Source organism: Vombatus ursinus, unplaced genomic scaffold, assembly GCF_900497805.2.
Source record: "Vombatus ursinus unplaced genomic scaffold, bare-nosed wombat genome assembly UNPS02014791.1, whole genome shotgun sequence".
Lineage (NCBI taxonomy): Eukaryota > Metazoa > Chordata > Mammalia > Diprotodontia > Vombatidae > Vombatus > Vombatus ursinus.
This window is the reverse complement of record NW_020954569.1, coordinates 63,070,134-63,094,678: the sequence shown is the minus strand read 5'-3', so window position 1 is coordinate 63,094,678 and position 24,545 is coordinate 63,070,134. Positions and strand designations below refer to the sequence as shown.

General features: G+C 39.3%; 2 protein-coding genes across 6 annotated transcripts in view; both read left to right on the top strand.

Annotated features, from left to right (window-relative positions):
* Positions 1-16,903, top strand: part of PSTPIP2 (proline-serine-threonine phosphatase interacting protein 2) — an 82,734-nt gene extending 65,831 nt beyond the window's left edge. For 2 of the 4 annotated variants that reach the window (XM_027868723.1, XM_027868725.1), the window contains 7 exons: positions 1,814-1,893; positions 4,193-4,291; positions 6,929-7,025; positions 7,143-7,221; positions 8,634-8,668; positions 9,953-10,010; positions 11,933-12,066. In XM_027868723.1, coding sequence (XP_027724524.1) covers positions 1,814-1,893; positions 4,193-4,291; positions 6,929-7,025; positions 7,143-7,221; positions 8,634-8,668; positions 9,953-10,010; positions 11,933-11,939 — 455 coding nt within the window. In that variant the 3' untranslated portion in view covers positions 11,940-12,066. Of the gene's footprint in view, positions 1-1,813; positions 1,894-4,192; positions 4,292-6,928; positions 7,026-7,142; positions 7,222-8,633; positions 8,669-9,952; positions 10,011-11,932; positions 12,067-16,757 lie in introns of those variants that run through there. The other 2 variants (XR_003569676.1, XM_027868724.1) reach the window with 2 other exon arrangements.
* A 7,057-nt stretch (positions 16,904-23,960) lies between these two features.
* The window catches only part of EPG5 (ectopic P-granules autophagy protein 5 homolog), a 123,520-nt gene continuing 122,935 nt past the window's right edge, over positions 23,961-24,545 (top strand). For both annotated transcript variants that reach the window (XM_027868838.1, XM_027868839.1), the window contains exon 1: positions 23,961-24,108. In XM_027868838.1, the coding sequence (XP_027724639.1) occupies positions 24,046-24,108 (63 nt within the window). In that variant the 5' untranslated portion in view covers positions 23,961-24,045. The remainder of the gene's footprint in view (positions 24,109-24,545) is intronic.

Below are 24,545 nucleotides of genomic sequence, written 5' to 3'. Positions count from 1 at the left end.
GGTGTTTACTCCTTTCCTGGCTTGTGCTCTGGTCTATGAGCACTCTTTTCTGTCTTGGAACCTCGAGGAGGGTTTCCTCTCCACAGCCACTACAAGCTCCACCATGCCAGTGCTCCTCCTCTCCCCAGGATCGCCAGCCAGAACTGTGGCCCAGATCCAAGCACGGGCAAAACAAGAGAATCCTGCACCAGCAGAGAGATCCTTGCAATTCCCCTCTGATCAGCCACTTGATTCCCCCTCAGTCTGTGGGCCAGAAGCTCAGGAGGCAGCCTCCATCCCAGGTCTGGAACCCCACTGTGCTTCTCTCTCAGCACCATAGAAACAGACTTTTCCCACTGACCTTCTAAGTTGTCTTTGGTGTTTGTGGGTTGAGAAGTCTGGAAACCACCACAGCTGCCTGTGATTCAGTCCTCTGAGGCCTGCTCCAGGTTTGCTGTGGCCTGTGCGCCCATGCCATTCTGTGCTCCTCTCCCCGCCTAGCTTGATACACCTTTCTGATTGACCGTCCAGGCTGTCTTGGGCTGGAAATTTGTTTCACTCTGTCTTTTTGTGGGTTCTGCTGCTTTAGAATTTGTTTAGAGCCATTTTTATAGGTATTTGGAGGGATTTGGGGGACAGCTCAAGCAAGTCACTGCTTTCCCTCTGCCATCTTGGCTCTGCCCCTCTGTTTCTGATCTTTTAAAAAAATGAGTTGAGTTCTGCTAATTGTTTCTGTGCTTGTGTGGTACAGTGGATAGAACACTAGACTTGGAATCAGGAAGTACTGCGTTAAAATTCAGTCTTAGGCACTTACTTACTGTATGACCCTGAGCAAATCACTTAAACCTCTATTTGCATCAGCTTCCTCATCTTTAAAAAAGGGATAATAATAGCACTTACTACTCAGTTGCTGTAAGGACCAAACAAGATAATATTTGTAAACTGCTTATTGCACAGTGCCTGGCACATAGTAGACGTTTATTAAGTGCTTATTTCCTTCTCCTCCCTCTTATTAGCAAAAGTGCTGATGAGAAATGTAGTTTTTCACAGATGGAAGGAAGGGCTGAAGTATCATGAGAGGTTGAAGTTGGGCAGGATGGGAAAAGTCTGATAACTTTTGAACTCCACTGAGAAAGGAGCCTAGAGGTGCAGACATGTACCAGCAATGAGCTAATTGCAAAGGGAGGGCACTGCTATCCCTGAACTGAATGTAATCCTGAGTACTTTGACCCTTGTCTGGCTTACTGACCCGTTTAAGAAAAGATATACCTGGATAGAATTCTGTGCTTTCCCTGACTGCCACTGTTACTACCACCTGATAAATTTTTCCCCTTTCTCATTTCATCCCCCTCCTCTGCCTCATAGTTGCATGGAGAATTGGCCTTGCTTATCCTTGGGACTGTCCAACTCCCTTTAAACTTTATTTGTTGTATATACTTTTATAGTGGGTTTATCTCCAGATAATTAAGTTGATTATTATTGCATTCTTAGAAACTGTTTGCTATAAAGGGTGGACCATACAATGAGGAAGGGAAAAAGGGAACCCATGGACTCAATAGAATTAACCTTGGTCTTATATTAAGGTGTACTCTTCTTTCCTCCCTCCTTCCCCCACTCTTTTTCCACAAAAATGAGGCCATTGATGGCTTCCACTTCCCAATTTCCCTGGAAGCCCATGAGGATGAAAGAGATAATGATGTCCACAATATACTTAGTAATCTTTGGAGAATGACGGTACTGCAGCTAAACAGAAAGAATTTCTAATTGCTTTTCTTATCTTTCTTTTAACAGAATCTTCATCTTTTTTTCTTGCTAATTTTCATTTCTCTTGCAGACAAAACATACTTGTTGAGCATCAATTTGCTGGAGAAGATAAGAGAAGACTGGCAGGATGAACACAGCAAAGCCTGTGAGGTAAATCTGTCAAGAAATTGCTTGGGATGGGAGGAGCTGCCTCTGAAAACTAACATACACGCAAGCAGAGGCTTTTCTCTACAATGATAGACACTTCAATTGCTATAGAATTGTAAGATGTAGGGGTGGAAAAGAACCTTATAGGTCATATAGGATGATTGCCTAGATGCCTCTTATTGACTCTCTTTTGAGAGATGATATAGAGGACCAGAGAGAGGATAGGATTTGCCCAAGGTCACAAAGGTGGAAGAATTTGCACTAGACTTCAAATTTCCTGATTCCCAGTTCTTTCTGCTTAAACTTTCAGAATATTAAGGTAAATAGAACCTGGCTTTCTGTTTTCAATTTTTTCTCCTTCAGTCTCTTCTAACATTTCTTAGAACATATTCCTTTCCTTTCAATTATATTCAGGATTTTTGAATAGAGTTTATTCTCAATCATTCACAGCAAAGGAAAGGATTGAAGCTTGGGTGCTGGTAAATATAAAATAGCAGCTAATCCAAAAGTAATTTCTATTTATTCTGGGAATGTCTGCAAATAAACATACATGCATACATGCATAAACACATATGTACATACATACATATATGCAAATGTGTGTATAGGTTGCCTTTGAAGACCAGAGGACCTGGCATCAAGTCTGCCATGACTCATACTGCTGAGCTCATGATTTGCATCTATAGAGGGAGTTTACATACCAGAAGTTTCCCCAAACCAAGAAAATCACAGGTCCAGGCATCTTTTTTCTCAATTTAGAAGATTTTGATATGTTATGCAGTTGATTCAGTCATGTCCAACTCTTCGTGACCCCATTTGGAGTTTTTTTGGCAAGGATAATGGATTGGCTTGCCATTCCTTTCTCCAGCTCATTTTAAAGATGAGGAACTGAGGCAAACAGGGTTAAGTGACTTACTCAAGTTCATCTAGCTAGTAAGTGTCTAGAGGCCAGATTTGAACTCATAAAGATGAGTCTTTCTGATTTCAGGCCCAGTACTGTATCCACTGTGCCACCTAGCTGCCCACATATTGATACTCTATAGATGTAGATATAAAATGAACTATATATATATATATGTATCTATATGCCAATCTCTATCTATCTATCTATCTATCTATCTATCTATCTATCTACCTACTTTCTAATTATCTATTGGTATATATACTAAGAGGCATCTGGGAAGTGCAGTGGATAGAGTGCTGGGCTTAGGGTCAGGAAGACCTAAGTTCAAATCCCAGCTCAAACCCCTACTAGCTATATTACCTTGGGGAAGTCACTTAACCTTAGTTAAGTTTGCCTTAGTTTCCTCAATTGTAAAATAAGAATAATAATAGTACCTACTTCCCAGGGTTTTTGTGAGGATCAAATGAAATAATGTTTGTAAAGCATTTAGCACAATGCCTGGCACACAGTAGGCACTATATAAATACTAGCTGTTATCATCACCATTACCACCACCACCACCATCATCATCATCATATTAGGAATATAAATTGGCTACATGAATTTTTAGAATAGTTTCCCTCCTATCCCTCCAAGTCTCAACCATGCCCTCAGTTCTGATCAAACCTTCCATCAGCCATCTAACATTTGTGGAGATGGGAGAAAGAGGAAACACCACAAAAAGAATTCAAGGGATAGTAAGTAAAGGTTTCATAGGAAAGAAAGGCAAAGTAGTTGTTTAGATTAATTTATACTCATTCAAAATAAAAAATATTTGAATTTGTATTGTCAACTTTTAAAATGTCTTTCATATGCATTCTCATTATATCCTTAGAACAACCCTATGAGGTACATGGGCTAGGTGATGTTTTCCACATTTTATAGATGTAGAAATTAAGGCAGAGGGTAAAGAAGCATATTTTCCCGAGTTGCACAACATCAGTGGCTAAGCCAAGACTGTAATCGAAATCATCTGGCCTAGTCCAAGGGTTTTTTTTTTTTTTTTAACCACGTCCCATTGTCTCTCAAAAGTGGGGGTGGGTGGGTGAAATTAATTCTACTAAAATAAAAAAAAACTAGAGTTTTATGTCCTTTCCTCCCCACACTGTTTCTGATTATAATTGTTATTAAAATTAATTTTCATTCTCTCAGTAAATAACCAAATGGTAGAAGGGAATTGGCCTAGGAGTTTACTGGGTGATGGAAGGAAGCCAGTTTGGGTTTAATTACACAAATTGGGCAATGCACACTGATCACTGAGAGTTTTTTTGTGTTCCTTAAGTCACTGCTGATCTAAAGAGTACATCACACCATACCCTTTCCCTGCATAAATGTATACTTCAATTTATATCTCTTTAGTTCTTTGAGATTCAAGAATGTGAACGAATAAACTATTTCCGGAATGCGTTGTGGCAACACATGAATCAGCTCTCACTTCAATGTGTCATAAGTGATGAGGTAAGCAGGCCAGCATCATTTCCAGACCTGTTAGGTAGATATTGTACTAAGTTATGGAATCTTAGAACTGCAAGCATGGTGAAGTAGAGAGCTGGATTTGTAGTCAAAAGACCTGAGTTCAAGTTCTGGCCTTCTACTTACCTGTATGTCCTTGGGCAAGTTAAGTAGCCTCCTTGGGCTTCAGTTTCATTATATGCAAAAGGACAGGAGATCATACCCAATGAACTACCTCTAAGGTGCCTTCTAGTTCTAGATCTCCTATCCTATGGAAGATAGGTCATCTAGTCTAGGCCTTCATTTTACAGATGAGACAACTGAGACCCAGAAAAGGGAAGTGACTTGTTTATACTTACATACTTGTATAACCTAAATTAAAATCAAGATCTTTTGTCTCCTAGCCTAATGCTCCTATCTGAAGACATCTTTAGCTATAGATAGTAGAATTCAATTGTCTAAGCTTTTTCTTTCTAAACTTAATAAGCATCAACAAAAACAAAGAAGCATTCAAAATAAGTAATAAAATCATGAATAAAACTATAAACATTGTATCCCATACATTGTAACAAAGAACACAGCAAATTAACAAATGCATGCCTGAAAAGAGAAATATGGTCATTGTCTCTTTCATTCCCTGATCTTTAAAGAGAAGAGGGGCCTTGAAGTGTGGATGTTGAAGCATCTAAACAGCCAGGGGATCATTTAAGGGATGCTTGTTTATTTGAAATGTATCCCAAGCTCTTCTTACGTAAGATGGATTCATCAAGGACTGGAAACTCTGAAATGGGGGTTGCTGCCACTCTTGTAAGCACAGCTCTGTCTAGGGCGTCAGGCTATGAAGAAACTTTAAATTCAGATATTATGTACTAGACCATAAAACTTGCATTTGCCATGACATCTCTCTTGCCTCGTGGGCTTTTATTGTGGTCAACTCTCCGTCTTGGAAATCTGACTGTAGCACCCATGATGTGCATTGTATTATGCTAGGTGCCTTAGAGCATACAAAGCATCATAAGGCAGAGTTGCTGCCTTGAAAGAGTTGGCTGGGGAAATGAGACACATATGTACAGAAAGTTAAGTAAAAATATGAAAGTTCCATAACATTGTAAGACAACAGCACCAGAGATGTCACAAGGCACGGGGGGAGCAAGTGTCAAATAAGTATCTTATAGCTATAGTCCTTAAAATGTATTCTGGGGACCCAAAGGGCCTCCAAGACCCTGTTGGGGGTCCACAGGGTTAAAACTACTTTCATAATAATGCTAAAATGTTTTAATTTCTAATATTGTAAATGTCGATGGACATAACTCACATAAACAAAAGCTCCTTGGGGTCCTCAATAATTTTTAAGAGAGTAAAGGGGTCCTAAGATCAAAAAGTTTAAGACATGATGGTTTAGAGCAAGAGATGTTATGAATTCACCATGAAGGAGAAAATGACATTGAAAGACAACTCCACCTCTGAAGATTAGTTTAGGGTCCAGGTCACTCTTAGGAGGTTTAGGCCCAGGGCAGAGAGGCCAGGTTTGGTTAGATTCTGTTAGGAGCATGGTCAAGTCCTAAAAAGGTTCCATTTTGGTCTAGAAGATCTGTAATGGCCACTAAGTGGCCTTAAGCAGACTTGAGCCTCTTGGACAGTCCCAGAATGACTCTAGTTTTCCATTGACAACAATAGATTGGATATCAGTGCAGAATCAGACCAGAATGGATTATCACTGCTCTGCCTCTATCCTTATCTAGTGCAGGGATTATGGATCTCAAGCTGGAAGGGACCTTAGAGCCCATCTCATCCAAAGCTCTCATTTTATAGATGAAGATACTATGGTGAGAAGATTTGTTGAGGGTTTCACAGCAAGCAAATGTCAGGGGCAGGATATGAAGAATCCAGGTATTCCTGAAATTCTAGACCTGCCATCTACTAGAGAAAAAGCTTTCGGTCCCAGTTTTCTCTGGACTAACACCAGACTTAACCTGAATGTTCCTTTCTGGTCATAAAATCACCCTTCTCACCAGTAATACAATAGCCTTAATCATATTAGGCATAACGAAGACAGGCTTTGTGAATGAAGAGAAGGGTACTAATGTGAGAGAGGTCTGGGGAAGGTACAAATAGCATAATTTGTCAATTGATTGGGTATATGGCGTGAGTGATAGTGAAGAAATAAGTCTGACACTAAGGTTGAAAACCTGCATGATGGGAAGGATGGCACTACCCTCAATAGAAAGAGGAAGATTGAGGAGTGAGATGAGTTTAGGGTGAGTAGGTAACACATTTTGTTAGAGAGGGAATTTCAGAGTTCAAGATCTTTGATGAAGTCTTTGTCCAGTGATGTTCATGTTTTAGGTTGTGCTGATGAGTGGTTCAATTAGAGTAGTGAATTGAGGTCATAGAGATAGGATGGAAATTTTTATTTCAAAGTAAAATTGTAATGAAATTTTTGTGTCAATTGATACTGTGAGACTAATATAATGGAAAGGTCATTACCAATGACATTGAAAGATTTTACCAAGTTATTCTCTTTTTAACAAACAAAATCTGGAAAGAAATACCAGTTATTTAGTGAATCTCCTATGTGAATGAATAGTGTCACTGCTGATGGAGTTACTGTGCCTTTTGATTTATCTGCTTCTCTTTTACTAGATGTTTGAAGAAGTCCGTAAAAGTTTAGAAATGTGTAGCATTGAAAGGGACATTGACTATTTTGTAGCTCAGAGAAGGACTGGACAAGTGCCGCCAGGTAAGTAGTTCAATGGGGGTTATTGAAGCAGTCCTAGGAGCAGCATGCCTTTTGTGCAACCTATGTTTATTTTGGAGAATTGCCCTTTAATATCCTATTTCTTGATGACTTTTACAGCACCTATTTTGTATGAGAATTTCTATAACTCCCAGAAAAATCCAGTACCAGGACGAAATCCAGGACCTAATGTAGGAAGGTAATAATGGACTAGTTGCTCTTACCTTGCTCTGGAGACAAACCATTTCTTAAAAACTTATTTATATTGGTATCTTTTGTTTCCATATACCCTCATTTACAAATATATCTCTCTCCCTTTCCTGCCCAGTGAAACATCACTTGTAACAAAGTTTAAAAATGGAAGAAGGGGGAAAAAGTTCAGCAAACCCAATCAACACATCAATTATGTCTGACAGTATGTGTAGTACCCCCTACATCTGCAAAGAGTGGAGGGAGGTATGATTCTGTGGCCAAGCTTGATCGTAATAATTACATAGCTTTCAGCTTTGGTTTAGTTTTTGAAAAAAAAATTGTAACAAACTTTTTCCCTCTTAATTTCTTAGGGTGGATTTAAATTGATAACTTACCCACTGTATTCTCTAGGTGACATTACTAGAGATTTAGCCGTGGGGCATTTAGACATTAAGGTATGAAATAAGAAGGAGGTTCAGTAATTTCACTGTTCCCTTCAAACTTAGTTCAGGTAGAACTACAAAAGATACTTCAACTTCAAGTTACTGTTGTTATGCATTTAATGAATGCTCAATTGTACACATGATTCATTGATTTGGGAGTTTCCTTCAGTAATGTAGATTGCAGCCCATCCGTGCCTGCCTATCCTGTGCAGATTTTATGTCTGTCTTCCCATATGCTCCCTATAGTAACCCAGCCCAATGGAATAGAAGCATTCCTCACTTTCTCCGGATGTCACAAGGGTACTGGTAGAGAATTCTTGCTGTCTGTTCACCTGTTATCTTCTCTCATTCTTGTCTCATGACCCGACCATCCTTTCTTCTTCATACATTTCTTTGATGACATTCTTTATGCCTGTTCTTCTTCAGAACTCCTCCTTGGTTATACTTTCAGGCTGCCCAGACCCACTCTGTACCTCTTCATTACCCTCTGTGTGATATTAATTTTTAACTCCTTGAGGACAGCTGTATTCCCTGGCTTGCTGTAGTATAGCAACACTGGTTAGATGTTGGTGTTAAAATGATGGGCCTTTGTTTTCATTATGTAATTATGAATAGGATAACTTTTTATCATTACATGTTCTAGAAAGTACACAAATGTGTCCTTTGTCTGACAGGAGGTCAGCTCTGGAGTGCAGTATATCCAAATTTCTGAAGTCTTAGTTTTATTTCAGTTGAGTTTGGAGGGCTCTTGATCCATGCTGGGCTAAGGGTAGTCACAGCATTAACATCTGAAGCATAGATTCCGGCTGAGCCAGGCTGCACATGGATATTTTATTTAAGGTCTTACTGAAGACCTCAAACCAAAAACCAAACCTGATGCTGAATGAGGAGAGTGCAGGCTCATTGTAACCTAGAATATAACAGGATTAACATAATCCAAAGAGAGAATGACATTTAATTTTCATCTCTTTTGCAGGAGAGGACCTCCACCAATTCCTCAAAATGTATCAGGTATGTCAGGATAATTCCTTCTTAAATACTTGAGTTAAATTCTCTGTAAGGTTGGTTATCTGGAATTTGGCAAATCAAAGGGAACAAGGAGCTAGTTTGTAAATTAGTTACATGAATGAAAATAAGCCTGTAACCTTGCTATAACACTATTTATGAGAATAGGGTATGTGGTTATGGCAAAACTATTTTTGTTGTCCAGCCAAAGAGATTTAGTTACTGAAGTGACCAAAGGAACTTCTTCTCAGGCAGTTTCCTCTATGAGCTACCATGAGGACAGTACAATTCTGGGGTAGTTTCCTTTGGATTATGTCCAAGGAGGGTAAATAAAGAGCCTGGGCCAGCTTATGTAGGAGGCAGATGTTCAAAAATGAAATCAATTATGCACAAATTTGTTTGCTTAGTCATGAAGAAAATAAGTCTGATTATCAGGACATTGGGCTGATTTTTCACTTCCCCCTCCCTTGTTTGAACCCTTACTGAATTAACTTACAGTTTAGACCTTAATTAATTACTCTCTAAATGTTTCTTGTGTGTGGGTTTTGTGTTGTTTAAATAAGATTTAAACAGTATTTCACAATAATTCTATCACAGTGTTCAGTACTGCCTTAGAGATAAACACATCAGATTTGCTATATTGTGAGCCCTTTGAAGGCAGATACTTCTTCCACTAGGGTTTTGCATAAGGTGGGAAGTTCATAATTCTGGGTCTTGTATTCAAGGAGTTCCAAATCTATTAAACTATATTATTATCCAGTCCACATCTATACATCTTCTCCACAAAGAGAGACTTGGTTAAATGTTTTGCAGAAATCCAGGCATACTATATCTATAACATTAATCTGCTCTCCTCCCATCAGGTAACTTTATGTATAGAAGGAAATGAGCTTAGTTTGGCATGGCCTGTTTTTGATGGACTCATGCTAATTCTTAGTGATCACTGCTTTCTTTTCAAAATGCCTTAAAGAAGGTCTTTTTAATAATGTCCCCAAATTTTGCCAGAATTTGAATTCCAGTTTAATAGTTTGTGGTTTAAAGAATTCACCTAGTGTTAAAAAATTTGGGATGTTTGTTCACCTTCATTTCTTCTTTTACAGCTCATGTTTCACAACAGCAGCTCAGCAATCTGATTGTCTCTTTTGTGTAACTCAGGGATATGACTGTTTCATATATGTCCTAAGACTGTTCTGAGAAAAGCTCTTTGTAAAACTTGAAGTGTAATGTGCAAGTTATTTTCAGTGAGAAAATATTAGCTTTGTCTTACCTTGTATTCTTTCTCTTTCACAGACGATGATGATTACTCTTTGGTGACTGAATGCAATATTATCTCTAACCAGTACCAACAGTAAGAGCATTTATTCCAAGTCTGATATTAATTTAGGCAAATTGTAGTTGTGGAGCCATTTTTTGCTACTGATAAACGTACTGAATTACTCCTGAGTGTATGGCACTGTTTAGGGGAATGCAGAGAATGCATGATAAAATAGAGAGAACATAGATCTTGAAACCCACAAACCTGAGTTTTAAGTCCTAGCTCTGACACTAGCTGAGTGACCTTGGGTAAGATACTTTACTTCTGACCATCAATTTGCTTCTCTGGTAAAATGAGGATAATAATACTTGTGCTATCTACTTCACAGGGTTGTTGTGAGGAAAAGACTTTGTAGACTATAAAGTGAATTATTATCATAATGCTAACTCATATTATACAAGTATCAATTTTTATCTCTATACTGATAGGAACTGTGTTGAATTAGATAAAAGTCTGGCCTTAGAGTCAGGAAGACCTGGTTTTAATATTGCTTCTGATGCATATAAGCTGTATGACCCTGGGCAAGTCACTTAACTTCTTGTCCCAGACAGTTCTCGAAGGAAGCTGCCAATTGGAATGATGGAAGGAACTCCATACTTGGAGTTCTCTGATGAAATCAGAGATTTGTATTCAAACCCTCTCACACTACCCTGCAAAAGAAACAAAGCCCAAACCTTTTATCCCAAGCTTACCTTTAATTCTCATGTTTAGGCAGATTTTCTTCCATCTTATATTGGTGATGTTGATTCTTTTAATCTCTCTCATTTTTGCTGGTTCATAGTATTTCTTGTATAATTCTAGAAAATAATTATATTTTATTAAATTATATTTGCTTAGTGCTTGGTACATAGTAGGTGCTTAATAAATGCTTGTTGATGGATTGACTCAGTTTAGCACTTGATTCTCTGGGTTGTTTCATTTCCTACTATTTTCTGTTTCTTTATCTTCTCTCCTCAAATAGATAAGTTATGAGGGAAGCCACAGTGCTGGGTATAGAGGGATACAAAAATGCTTACTCAATTAGAATGCCCAGCAATTTCATAAATAGAGGGGTTCAATAAATAATAATAAGAGAATTTGTTTCATGGTATCTTAAAGCAGGGAAATTAGTTCAGTTAACATTTGTACATGGAAACAATTTTAATGAATGTTTAAGCAGGGTTTGAACAAACTCTTTAGCCTTTGGAATTTAATTAAGAATAAAAGAACAATATATAAACCCATTAATTGTTTTTATTTGTTATGCACTTCATCTGGCCTGCTCATCTCTATTTCTTTAGTTGTAACATATTTAATATGCAAATAAGAACAAAATCTGGCCTGAAGATTAAAATAAATCTCAATTATCTATTTTTTGGGGGGGGACATGGTCAATACAAGAATCTATTTTGCTTGATTACAAATGTTTGTAATGTTTTTGTTTTTCTTGCTTTCCCAGTGGTAACTCTGGGAGGAGGCAGAGAAAGTGGATTTTATTTGAAAAAATATTTAATTAAATTTTATAAAAATATAAGAAATTTTTTAAAAAGCAGACATCAAAAGATGACAAAAGATTGGAATAGTCAGTGTTGGGGGGTATGGGAAGAGAGGTACACTAGTACATTGTTGGAAGAGGCATTAGAAAAAAAACAAATAATCTCAATTACCATAAAACATTGTAATTTTCAATGGCAAGATTTAGCTCAGGGCTATATACATAGTAGGAGACTAATAACTCAATTCAAATAGTTGAATAGTATAGAAAATTATATTTATCATTCTGTGTACTTGCTCCCTGCAATTTCCTTTCCTCTCTTGGAAAAATATACTTTTTTTTGCGTCTATATATATGTGATCTTGAATACACCCAGCCTCCCACATACACATGCACACATACTCTTAGTCATCTCCTACTAAAAACTGATCAGCCATGATCGTTTTCCTGTTTTAGAATGTGATTTGGTATCCTTTTTCAGGAATTGAAGACTCTCAACCTGATGCTTCTTTGACTGTACAAGGATTCAATTTGGAGCAGATCTGGCTACCATTTTGTATTAGTCATGAAGACTCTGAAGTAAACTGTTTCTTCTGTAGCTTTTAATATTTTAAATTGGTGCTCAAGTTTTTGTTCTACTTGTCATGGATGGGTTGTGAAAGTTCCTTGAAGACTCTATAAGTTCCAAACAGAAGAGATTCCTCTTCCTAATTCATGGTAGCAATTGTAGATAACCTTTTGTTTTCTACCTGGAAACTATGAAATGTTTATAGAATCTGAGAATTTAATCTTTATGTTGCAGAAACATCAGAAGAAGGGTCATCAATGCAAAAGCTCTTCTTGGTATTAGAGATAATTTTACTAAGAAAAAAGGAAGTTCTGTTATTCCTACAAGGTTTTCCATAATAGTATTATTTCATTAGTGGAGGAATAAGAATTGTAGAGTTAGAAAGGACTTTATAGATTATCTAAATCTTTTCACTTTCTAAGTGAAGAAAATAAGGCCCAGAGAGGTTATGTGATTGTCCAAGGTACAGCAGCTAATAGTAAAGTTAAGACTAAGATGTAGGCCTCCTGGTTTCCACTACACCTGTTTTCTCTCCCTCCCTTAAAGTGACCAGTAACACTATTGCTGAAATTAAAGCTAGTAAGTGTTTTTTCCAGGCTTCTTTACTGTTGAAAAAAATTTAAGGCTGGTTAGGACCTATGATTTCATAAGTGAAGGCAACCTGTGGTGTAGAAATTTTTTCTACTGACGTAGTTGAGAAACTCATTGGTAACTTGAAATCTTAAAAAAAATTGTTTGGGGTATTGAGTAATTAGGTGATTATCTTGTAATTGTCAAAGGCAGAATTTGAACCTAGCCCTTCCCAACTTTGAGGCCAGCCCTATATCTTTTATACTGCACTTTCTTTGTTGAGAATACCAACAACTAAAGTGTCATTCTTGTTTTTAAGATGAACAGTATGCAGTCTATTCACTCTTCTTCATAATAATAATTTTGTAGTTATAAAATCATTGCTAGTTGGATTTTCTCAGGGAAAAAAAAGTTTGTGTATGTGTATGTATACATATATATGTATATATGTATGTAAGTCCATCATATATCCATACATAGATGGATATTATATATATAATATATATACACTATGTATCTAACATATATATATATGTTTGTGTATGTTTTAGTATACGTACATATACATGTACACATACACTGGACTTTGGACATTCAGACATATGAACTCTATACTTCAAGTGATACTTTAGTAATCCTTCTGTGGTCCTAAGGGACCTGTGGTCCTAAGGTACTGTGGTACCCACATTGATGGGGGTGTTGTCATATAACTTCTAGAAAACTTTTAGCAACCTCAAGATGCTCAATAAATTTTAACCACCAACTTAAAATAAAATAGCATTTATATAAAACTTTTTTTCTTCAGCATGCTATAATTGTTCACACAAGGGACCCATCCATCTTATTCTGTAAACTGTAGATCGATCCTCTAGCACTTTAGTGAATTAAACTGTTTCGAAGATAATTGAATGCTTACTATTTTCTTATGCAAGTGCCTAGTGTATTTGAGGGAGGTTAGGCCAGGAAAGTTGCAGAAATTGAATATCCTTTTGTGGTAATTTCAACATAGTAAAAATGGAGAAATTAAAGTATGATAAAGATCATCACTTCCTCAAACTAAAAAATGTCAGAAAATTTTCCTATGTTGGGGAGCAATAAATAAAAAAAAAGTTTTATTTATTGTTGACTTCCTCAGTGATTTCACCTTTTTCTTTATCTATTGGAACCATAATTATATGGAGGGATTGATTTAAAGGGTTGTAAGCTTTTAAGAAATGTTAAGAATTCAATTCTATTTCACTTTCTATTTGTAAATATTTCTTGGAAAGAAAATTAAATTAAATACACTGTAGTAGTTCTTGATGTTTTGTGCGTATCTCTGAGGTATTTTTTTTACTTTCTGATTTTTCTTTCAAAGAAATTTTTCTTTTTTGATTCTGAACTATACTTATTTATTTCAAGAAATATTAATTAAGGGGGATAAGCACTGGGGAGCACTGATAAGCACATACAAAGTTTACATAAAATATACTCTTTGCTCTTCGGAGCTTACACCCAATTGAAATTAAAATTATTGCTGGGCAGTAGAAAATGAAAATATCCTCTCCTCTTGAGGCCTTCAGGTCGGAAGCCCCTAAAATATTTTAAATGAGTTAGAATCAGAGAGAGAAGAGCAGAAGTTACATAGGGTCATACAAGGAGTAAAGAGAAAGGGTGTCACATGGGGCAAAAGTGTTGAGCTTAAGAAGTACGGACAATCTTATTATTATTGTGGTTGCTGTTGTTGTTGTTGTTCAAAATCATTCCTCAAAGAGGCCAATGACATCAGGAGGGTGATGTTTTGACTTGCAAGTGAATTGGATTTAAGTGAGGCAGGGCTGTGCAAAGTCATCAGCCTCACTTTCTCTTCCAGAGTCATCAAAGTCTAGTGGCAAGGCTTAAGTCAAGATGACTGGCGATGGCCCAACAATGTTAGTAGATGGAAGCAGGGCAGACAACTATTTGACCACTTTTCTAAGTCATTTAACAACTAAAGATGTGGCAAGTGGAAATGTTTGAATAATGGAGGGGCAGTGAGGATGAGTCGATTTAAATGTTTTTCACTCCGATTTACCTTTCTGCAAAAGAGGAGACCATTAACATCTTGGACTTGAAAATTTGCCTACAGTTTTGCAAGGGTGACTAATTGTCTAAGGGATCTCAGGATTTTAGATCTTGAAAAGATTTTACAGACAAGGAAACTGAGACCGAAAGAGGTGAACCATATTGCCTAATGTCATACAAGTGGTAAAAGTAGCAGAGCCAAGTTTCTCAGCCAAGTCCTCTGACTACATACCTAGTGCTCTTCTTGCCATTATATCATACGTTAGCTGATATAGCTGTCTAGCTAGGACTAGACAGATTTCATAAGCAAATTGGCTTTTTGTCTAGAGCTGGCAGGAATCTCAGAGGACAACCAGTCCAAACCCCCTTATTTTATAGATGAGGAAACAGTTAAAATGCCTTGTCCAAGGTCACATAGGTAGTAAAATATCAAGGTGAGATTTGAACCCAGGACTCTTGGGACTCCAGGTGTCCTTTTCATTTCACCATAGTCCAGTTACATTGTTTGTTCTTTCACATATTTATAAAGTACAATTGTTAATGAGGAATCAACAAGCATTTATTAAATTATTATTGTTAGTCACTTCTAAGCATTGGGAATACGAAAAAAAGAAACACTTACCAAGTCTCAGGAGCTTAGGTTCTGTCAGGGGAGACACATAAACATATAGAATATGCAAGGTAATGGGTGGGGTGAGGAACTAGTAAAGGAGACTGGGAAGGTGTGTAAGGATAGGTAGGAGGAGAACCAACAGAGAATGGAGTTATGAAAGCCACAGAGGAGAATGTCTAGGAGGAGAGGATGCTCAACAGAGTTGAATGCTACATAGAAGCCAAGGATGGCCAGTGAGAAAAAGTCATTCAATTTGACAATTTAGTAACTTTAGAGAGAGCAATTTCAGTTGCTAAATTGGGCAGTCAGATTACAGAGGATTTAGAAGAAAAGTGAGATGAGACAGAGTCTCAAAACACCAATTATAGACAGCTTTTTTGAGTTTAGGTGAGAAAGGGAAAAGGGATAAAGGAAGAGTGGAAGATTTATTGCTTGGTGTGGCACAAGGGCTTTGGGCTCACTCTCCTAAACCCCAGCCAGCACTTGTAGGTCATATCCCCATATTAGGGCTGCTACATTGCTCATAAGCCCTCATCCAGTATGTCCCTCTCCCCTCCAGATATCAATTCCAATGAATTCCAATATTAATTCAACTAGGCCAATGAGGGCTTAGTCCTCCCATTACATCAGTATAGTGCTATGATGTTCAGTCTTATGTAGGAGGAAGAACATAGGACTGGAAAAGCCGGATTCTAGTCCCACTTCTGTTATATTGGTGAAGTTACTTGACCTACCTAAACCTTAGAATCCAGGCCTCATGTGGAACTGCAAGACCTGTAAAGTCTCATCAGTTCCTGGCACTCTGATATCTAGCTCCACCTTGCACATAGTTAGTCAGTCAGTCAAACAGTCAATTAGTCACTTAGCGTTCGCTAAATTGAAATGAATTTAATTATATGATAGTCTCGGAAAGTGAATGATAAGGTGGAAATAACATGGTGTGGGAACAAGAAAATGCCACTAGATGGCAACATAGGTTACTTGGAAACTGGCTTAGTAGGATTACAAGTGTAGAACTGGGTTTTCTTAAGATTTACAATATGAAAATTTGAGATGTATTATAGTTATAATTTTCATGAAATATTATAGTTGTAAGAGTGTATATTGTTTCTTGCTTTGAAAGTGATCAAATTTGGGAAAAAAATAAATTTTCACTAAAGTTCAAGCATTTTGGACTTGGCCTACAAGAATCTGACATTGAAAACCTGGATGGAGATATTAATTCATCCAGTAAACATTTGTTAAGCACTAAACACATGCTTTAAACTCTAATAGCTATGAACAGATACTCCTAGGGTACTTCATGGGTATCAGTAGCATCAGCTATTTGATTGTTCATGTTGGAGTATTTGGAGAGGTGAAAAAATGATGTGTTGAGTTCATTTCTCCTTCTCTTTTGTCAGTCTTAGGGAGGTGAGTATAGTAGTCTAGTGTGATTTTTTTGGGGGGGAGGTGAGAACGAGGGGAAGATCTGCTTCAGCCCTGAGCCATTATTGTCTCTCTCAATTTTAGATGAAATGACCAACCATGATTCCAGAGGACCAATGATGAAGCATTCTACTCACTCCTGAAAGAGGCAGAAGCTCACACACACACACACACACAGACACACACACAGACACACACATAAATTCACAGCTTTACCAACAATGTATTAATGTGCCTGTTTCCTACAGCCCTTCCAACATAGACATTTTTTGTCAACTTTGCCAATTGGATAATATGGTATGACCTCAGAGTTGTTTTAATTTGCATTTCTCTAGTTATTAGTGATTTGGAACGCTTTTTTGTATGGGTAGTGATAACTTGAATTTCTTTCCTTGAAAACTGCCTATTTGTTATCTTATTGTGGAATGGCTCTTATCCTTATAAATTTGAATAAATTCTTTGTTTCTTGAAAATGAGACTTTTATCAAACAAACTTTTATAAAGATTCCCTCCCTCCTCGCAATTTAACTTTTCCTTTTAATCTTAGTTGAATTGATTTTGTTTATATAACCCCTTTTCAATTTCGAGAAATCCAAATTTTCCATTTTTTTTATGATCCTGTCTATAACTCTTCCCACATCTCATAATCTCAGATAGTTTCTTCCTTGACCCTTTGTTTATAATGTGACCTTTTATATCTAAGTCATGCACCCATTTGGAGTTTACTATGGTATATGGTGTGAGGTCCTACCTCCTTCTTTTAGAGAAGAGGAAACTGAGACCCAGAGATAGAAATGATTGACCCAAGGTCAGTCAGGTAGTGATGGGGAAAAAAAGTTGCCCTGCCACTTATGTGACCTTGGTCAAAATACTTAGGTTCTCTAGGCCTTCCTCATATAAAGGGGTTGGAATAAATAATCTCCAAGTCCACTGTTCTTTACACAACAGTGATGCCCATGAAAATAAGAGTATTCCTCTAACATGTCTTTGAAGAAGCATCGTATCTATCACTCTGTGTGTTAGTGAGGAGATAGGGTGGGGATAGAAGTGCTAGTAAGTGGCTAGAAAGGAGCTAGCCTATCTATGTGGTACAGGGTTAAGGAGAGAGGGATGTGTGTGTATGTGCGTGACAGTTAAGGTGTCCATAAACTGTATGCCTGATATTTGATTAAAAAACAGTGGTTACCCTATCCTTGGCATGGAGATAAGTGGTATCTCCTGTGTTTGCTTTCTATCACACCCTCTCTGGTCTAGATTTAACCCCTCTGCACCAGCTATGAATTTATTGAACTCAATTTAGGAATTTGAAGCATTCAAAGTTTTACTCTAACACATTCTTAGAGATGTAAATTATGTTGGTTTTGCATGGAGAAGACCTTTCTCCTCTTGCTTTCTTTGAGTGGTACAAGCTAGGTAGTATACCTTAAACTGGTTTGCATTAGAGCACATACAATTACTATTTTTAAAAATAAGGTGTTATCCTCATTTCTTATCAATATTCAATAAATTCTTGACCACATTTGATATAATTATTATTCAGTATTTGTTCATCATCTTCTTTGTGACTAAGACAAGGGAAGCATGAGACATGTTCCCAAAGTTCCTCTATTAAGTTTTGAAAGCAGGGGTTACAAGTATCCTTAACATGATGGAATTTGAAGTCTTTCCATCAGGCCTTTCTTGATCTTCCTCTCTACGCAAAGGAAATCAAAAGATTTTGATCTTGAGGTAACCTTTAAAATCTAGTCTAACCCCATCATTTTGCAAAGAAGCAAACTGAGACTCTGAGAGTTTAAGTGCCACTTGAAGGTACTGTGATGTTTAAAAAGTTCAAGAGACATAGTTTCTGGGCAAATAATCATTTTATTAATAATGCTAGCATTTTATTAATAAAAGGAATGATCATTTGGCCACTTAGACCAGAAACAACTCACGGTGCTGGGCTCACAGTTTATATGCCATTGGAAGAGTGGGTGTTCCTGAGGGTAGCAATCAACTCTGATTGGCTAATAATAAATGATAGGTAGGGGCAGCTAGGTGGTGCAGTGGATAGAGCACCAGCCCTGAAGTCAGGAGGACCTAAGTTCAAATCCAGCCTCCGACCAAACATTTGACAATAGCCTGGGCAAGTCACTTAACCCTAATTGCCTAAAAAAAAAAAAAAGACAGGTGGACCTATTCTAATGAGGAACTGGGAGAGTGACATCATGTCATTATTGGATAAAGAGATTACCTCTACACCTAGACCACACATAGCCTTGAGCAACCTAGACAGAGGAATTACCTCCACTTAAATTAGCTAGAGTGGAACACAATGGGCAGGAATTAATTTTAGATTAGAAGTGTGACTTAGTTGGATAGAGTAGCAATACCCAGAATGAGGAGAATGTTAATCCTATCTTCCATTAGTCCAGTCCTTGAGAGACTTGCCTTAGGACAAAGAAATAGGGGGGATGGGAAGCTTGGGTCTCCCCAATTTTAAGAACTGGCTATTAATATGAGAGAAAAATTATCATTTCTCTCAGCATCCTCAATTGATAAAACATCTATTAAGCACCTACTATGTTTCATGCACTGGGGATACTAAAGGAGGCAAACTACAGTTCTCACCCTCAAGCAATGTTCAGTATAATGGAAGAGGCAACATGCAAACAAATATGAGTAAACAAGCAATATATTGGAATCACAGAAAATAATTAGAAAAGGGAAGGCACTAGAATTAAGAGGGGTAGGGAAAGGATTCCTGTAGAAGATGGGATTTTAGTTGGGACTGAAAGGAAGCCAGTGATATTGGATGGAAGTAAGGTGTAAGATGACTAAAAGAGGGGAAAGGGGCTAGGTTATGAGGGATTTGAATGCCAAATAAAGTATTCTGTATTTGCTCTTGAAGGCAATAGGAAGCCACTGAAATTTAGTGAGTAGGGTGTGTGTGTGTGACATGATTGGACTTGTGCTTTGGAAAAATCATTTTAGTGGCTAAATGGAGTTTGAATTGGAGTGGGGAATCATAGCTAGACCCACCTGCAGCCTGTTACAGTAGTCCAGGCATGGGAGGATGAGAGCATGCACCGGAATGGTAGCAGTGTCAGAGGAGACAAGGGACCATATGAAAGAGATTTTGCAAATGTGAAAGCAACAGGCCTTTGCAACATTTTGGGTATGGGGGTGATGAGAGATGGTGAAGAGTTGAGGATGATTCATAGGTTGACTCCCAGGGACTAGGGAACTAGGTAAAACTCAGGGACTAGCAATTCTGTTGCTCTCCATAGCAATTGGGAAGATAGGAGGTGGGGAGGTTTAGGGGGAAAGATAATGAGTTCAGTTTTGGATAATCAGTTCAGTTAAATTTGAATTTAACATATTTACTGGATACCTAGTTCAAGATGTCTGAAAGGCAGCTGAAAGGGCAAAAATGGAGATCAACTGAGAAGTTAAAGCATTATATGTAGATTTGAGAATCATCAGCATAGAGATGCTAATTAAATTTGTGGGAGCTGATGAGATCACCAAGTAGAAGAGGGGTCTAAAACAGAATGTTGGTGTGTGACACCTCTGGTTAGAGGGCATGCTTCAGATAAGGATTCAGTGGAAGAGACTGAGAAGTGAGATAAGTAGGAGAACCAGGAAGGAGTGGTGTTCCAAAAACCTAGAGTATCAAGGAGCTATCAAGGTGATCAATAGTGTCAAAGTGATGAGGATGGGAGCTAAATCCCAAAAAGGAAAAACCCTGGACTTTCGCACAGACCAAATCTCTGGTGTTTGCTTGAGGCTATAATCCCATCAACTGGCCTTTCATTGTGGCTACATCCAATCTCCCCTCCATCAGATTTTACCTCCCTATGGCCCCCAGTCATTTCCCACACTTAGTTCTAGCTAGGCTCCATTGTCCAGGTCCCAGGAGTTCTGTTCACCCTAGCTTACTGACCACTCCCATTCAGACTTGGCCACTCCTAGATCCCTCCCACAGTCTTTCTGTATATAAGGTCCATCTTGTCTCTATTAAGGTGCTCAGATAACCTAAAATCTAGCCACTGCTCTGATTCTTAGAATGTAGCCAATACCTCACAGACTCTCAGATTCCTCAAGAGCCTGGCTAATATGGCGAATCTTGAATAAACCTTGTCTTTGGCTGAAAGAAGGCTTGGGTCGAATTCTTTCCGGCAGGACTCTCGTGTTGTGATCTTGGGGTACCAGCACCCCTCACCTCTAGACCTCATCAAAAGGCTGCAGAGAGCTTGAGGAGAATGAAGATTGAGAAAGGGCCATTGGATTCAGCAATTAAGCAATCATTACACTGTAGTTTCAGTGGAATGATGAGGTCAGAAGCAGGATTGTAAAGGGTTGAGGAGAGAGTGAGAAGAGAGACAATGGAGGCATCTTTCAAAGATAGCCTTTCAAAGGAGTTCAGCCACAAAAGGTAGGAGAGATTGAAGGATAGTTAATGGGGATGGAATGATCAAGTGAAGGTTTTTTGAGGATGGAGAAGTGGGCATGTTTAGAGACAGTAGAGAAGGATAGGGAGACACAGAAAATAAGTGATAAAGTGTGGATTATAGGGAGGACAATCTGATGGAGACAATGGAATAGATGGAGGGGTTGGTCTTGGTTAAGGATTAAAGCCAACAATCTTTTCTGTAAAGTATGAGCCAAGTTTTCAGCTTAGAGTTTAGGGAGAGAGGGAAGCACGGGAGGTTTGAAGAAGAATGTGAGAAGGATTAGAAGTTAGGCTTCCACAACAAAACAAGGGAATTCTGAGGACTTCCCAGATCTTGTGGATAGTCCCTCAACTAATCAGAAAGTGCCCCAAATATTCCATAAACAACTAGTTCCTCAAGAAAGAGCCCTGGAGGCTAAACCGGTTGCAACCCCTCGGGGTCAAGGCCTCAGTCAGGACAAAGGCTTTTCTTCACTTTGCTTACTCCACAAGTTTACTGAGTATTAACTGACACACCCTGAGGGTGGAGATAGCTGCCATTTTTGAAGGTGGGATGAATGAAGTGGTAGGAGTTAACAGAACATGGAGGAACATGGGATAGGCAGTTCAGGAAGAGTGAAACTCAGTTGAACTAGACCAATCTTAGCCCTGGTGGGTGGAGCATGGATCTTACTATTTAAAATTTGATTCTACCACTGAACCAGCGCATGTGCCATATAAAAGTGTGTTGTGCCCTTTTGTCTTTTGAGAAGTGTAATAAAGGCTTTCCTTTACTCACTCCTGCAGTAGATTTTTGTTTCAGATTTTTCTAACAAGAAGAGAAAGATTCAGAAGAGCCATTATGCTGTAACTAGACACTAATTAAAAGCATTTGCAATGCATGTTTAAGAATGTCTCTAAAGAAGGTGGTCCTGGGTTCTGGAAGAAGTCAATGCTAGTAAGAGTGAAAACTCTGGCAGGTCCCAACTAATAGTTATATAATTTAGTGGTTATTATGTGCCCAGTAAGCACTGTACTAGGTTCTGGAGATGAAAAAAATAATCAAGAGTGAAATTATTCCTGCCCTCAAGGAGCTTACATTCTATAAGGGGTCACATGAAGACATATACTGAGTTAATATGGAGGAGATACAAGGTTTTTTCCCATTTCCTCATTCAAAGCCCAGTCCTAAAGAAGGCCAATGCTGATAGATAAAATTGCCCAAATCCTCTCAGTAAGGTGCTTCTCACCTCACCCAACTAGAAGACCTTACAAAAGGAACCTAATTTAGGTGAATTCTGGCTTTGAGGCCTGAGGCTGACTGGGTGGATCCCTTTTGTGCAGATTGCCCCAGGCAGGGTAGTCGGGGCATAGAGACAATTTCTTTCTCCTAAAGGGTTTATGATTAGTCAACTCCTTCAGCTCCTCATTAGAATAAGCCCACCTATCATTATAATGCTCATTCTCATTTTAAATCGAGGTTGATTTGACACCCACCCCAGAGAGGATTTTTTTTTTAGGCAATTGGGGTTAAGAGACTTGCCCGGGGTCACACAGCTAGTAAGTGTCAAGTGTTTGGTTTGAGGCCGCATTTGAACTCAGGTCCTCCTGATTTCAGGGCCAGTGCTCTATGCACTGCGCCAGCTAGCTGCCCCCTCCCCAAGAAGATTTGAAGGTTAAGGTTTCTCCAGAATTCTTCTTTGGTTCCGGAGAGTGCCACTGACAACACTTTATTAATTATTTGCTAGCCACAATTAATAAAATTATTACTCAGAAATTATGTCTCTGGGACTTTCTCATTTGTTACATAACAAACTCAAGTTAATAGTAAAGTAAGCACACAACAGTATTGATAGCATTAAAGTATATAATAGTATTAAAGTCAGATATAATATAAAGGATACAATAACATTAACAGGGGTGACATACTAACAAATTCAAAGTAACTAATAAGTATACAATATGAAGTATGCAATATTAAAATAATATGCAATAGTATTAAGAGTTGACATAGACAAATACTAACAAACTCAAAATTAATAATAATAAAGTATACAAAGTAATTAACACGGGGAAGGAAGGGTTAGAGAATAAGCTCCAGGCACATCTGGCTAAGACGGCTATAGGGTTGGCCCAGGGATAATGAATTTTTCGGCCACGGCAGCTCCGAGATCTTCAGCGGAGGGAATACCCATATGAAGAAACCGCGGAGTCGGAGAAGCCAACTGTGGGCTGAAATAAAAGAAGAGAAAAGACAGCTTCATGGAGTCTGGCTTCACACCCATGAAGACCTCGGTTCGAATTTGACCTCGGATACATGCTGCTGTGAGACCCTCGACAGGTCCCTCAGCGCGTCGGTGCTCTAGGAACCTCTTTAAGACCAGACAGGTTGCTGATGGGAGGTCGCAGAAGAGATGCCGATCTGCAATGGGAGAAGGAGTTTCTTCACCCGGGAGTTTTCTATCTCCATAACACAAAACAAAAATAAAAAGCAAAGCTCCCTAATGAGACAATGAGGGCGGTCCCAAAACGGAATGGGCCGCTTCGGAGGGTCGCGGGCTCCCCAGCACAGGACAAGCACTACTGTGCTCGGGGTCAGGGTACCCCATGGCCCCTGAAGCGCCGATTCTACGTCCAGGGAGGGGTGGGGACTGGAAGGAGGCGCTGGGCGCATGCGCTACGCTCTCCCCTCCCCGCGGAGCACCCCGTAGCGAAGCTGGGCGGATCTGGGTCACTGGGAGAAGCAGGGAAGGCTGTGAGCCCCGCCCGCTCCCAGGAAAAGAGCCGCCGGCGGGCGGGAGTTTGCCTTACTCCATGGCCCGCAGGGCGTCCGGGTCCGACCCCTCGTAGGGGATTGGTGGAGGCGCGGGCCACGTGACTGAGGCGGAAATGAAGAGGACTGTGCGTAGGGAAGCATTTTGACAACAACAAACCCAGGTCAGAGCAGGAGGCGGAAACATGGCCGAGGCGGTGAAGGCCCCGCGTCGGACCAAGGCCAAGGCCAGCCGGACTAAAACCAAGGTAGGTCACCGCGGGCTTACGTCTTCCCCATTATGCGTTTCCCTCCTCTTCCGGGTGACTCCCGCCTACCTACCCCCTATACCCCGGCGCGTCACAGACGCTCCCCCTCCCCCCAGTGTCGGAGCCGTGACCCTCACCTGGCCCAACATCGGGGCCCATGCCAGCCCCCCAATCACAGACCCCGGCCCTCCTTCATCCCCCAATCACAGACGCTAACCCTCCCTCGCCCCCCAATCACAGACCCGGCCCTCCTTCACCCTCCAATCAGAAACCTCGGCCCTCCTTCACCCCCCCATCACAGACTCCGGCCCTTCCTCGCCCTCCAATCACAGACCCCGACCCTTCCTCGCCCACCAGTCACAGACCTCGGCCCTCCTTCACCCTCCAATCATAGACCCCGACTCTTTCTCAGCTCCCCCCCACACCTCACCCCCATC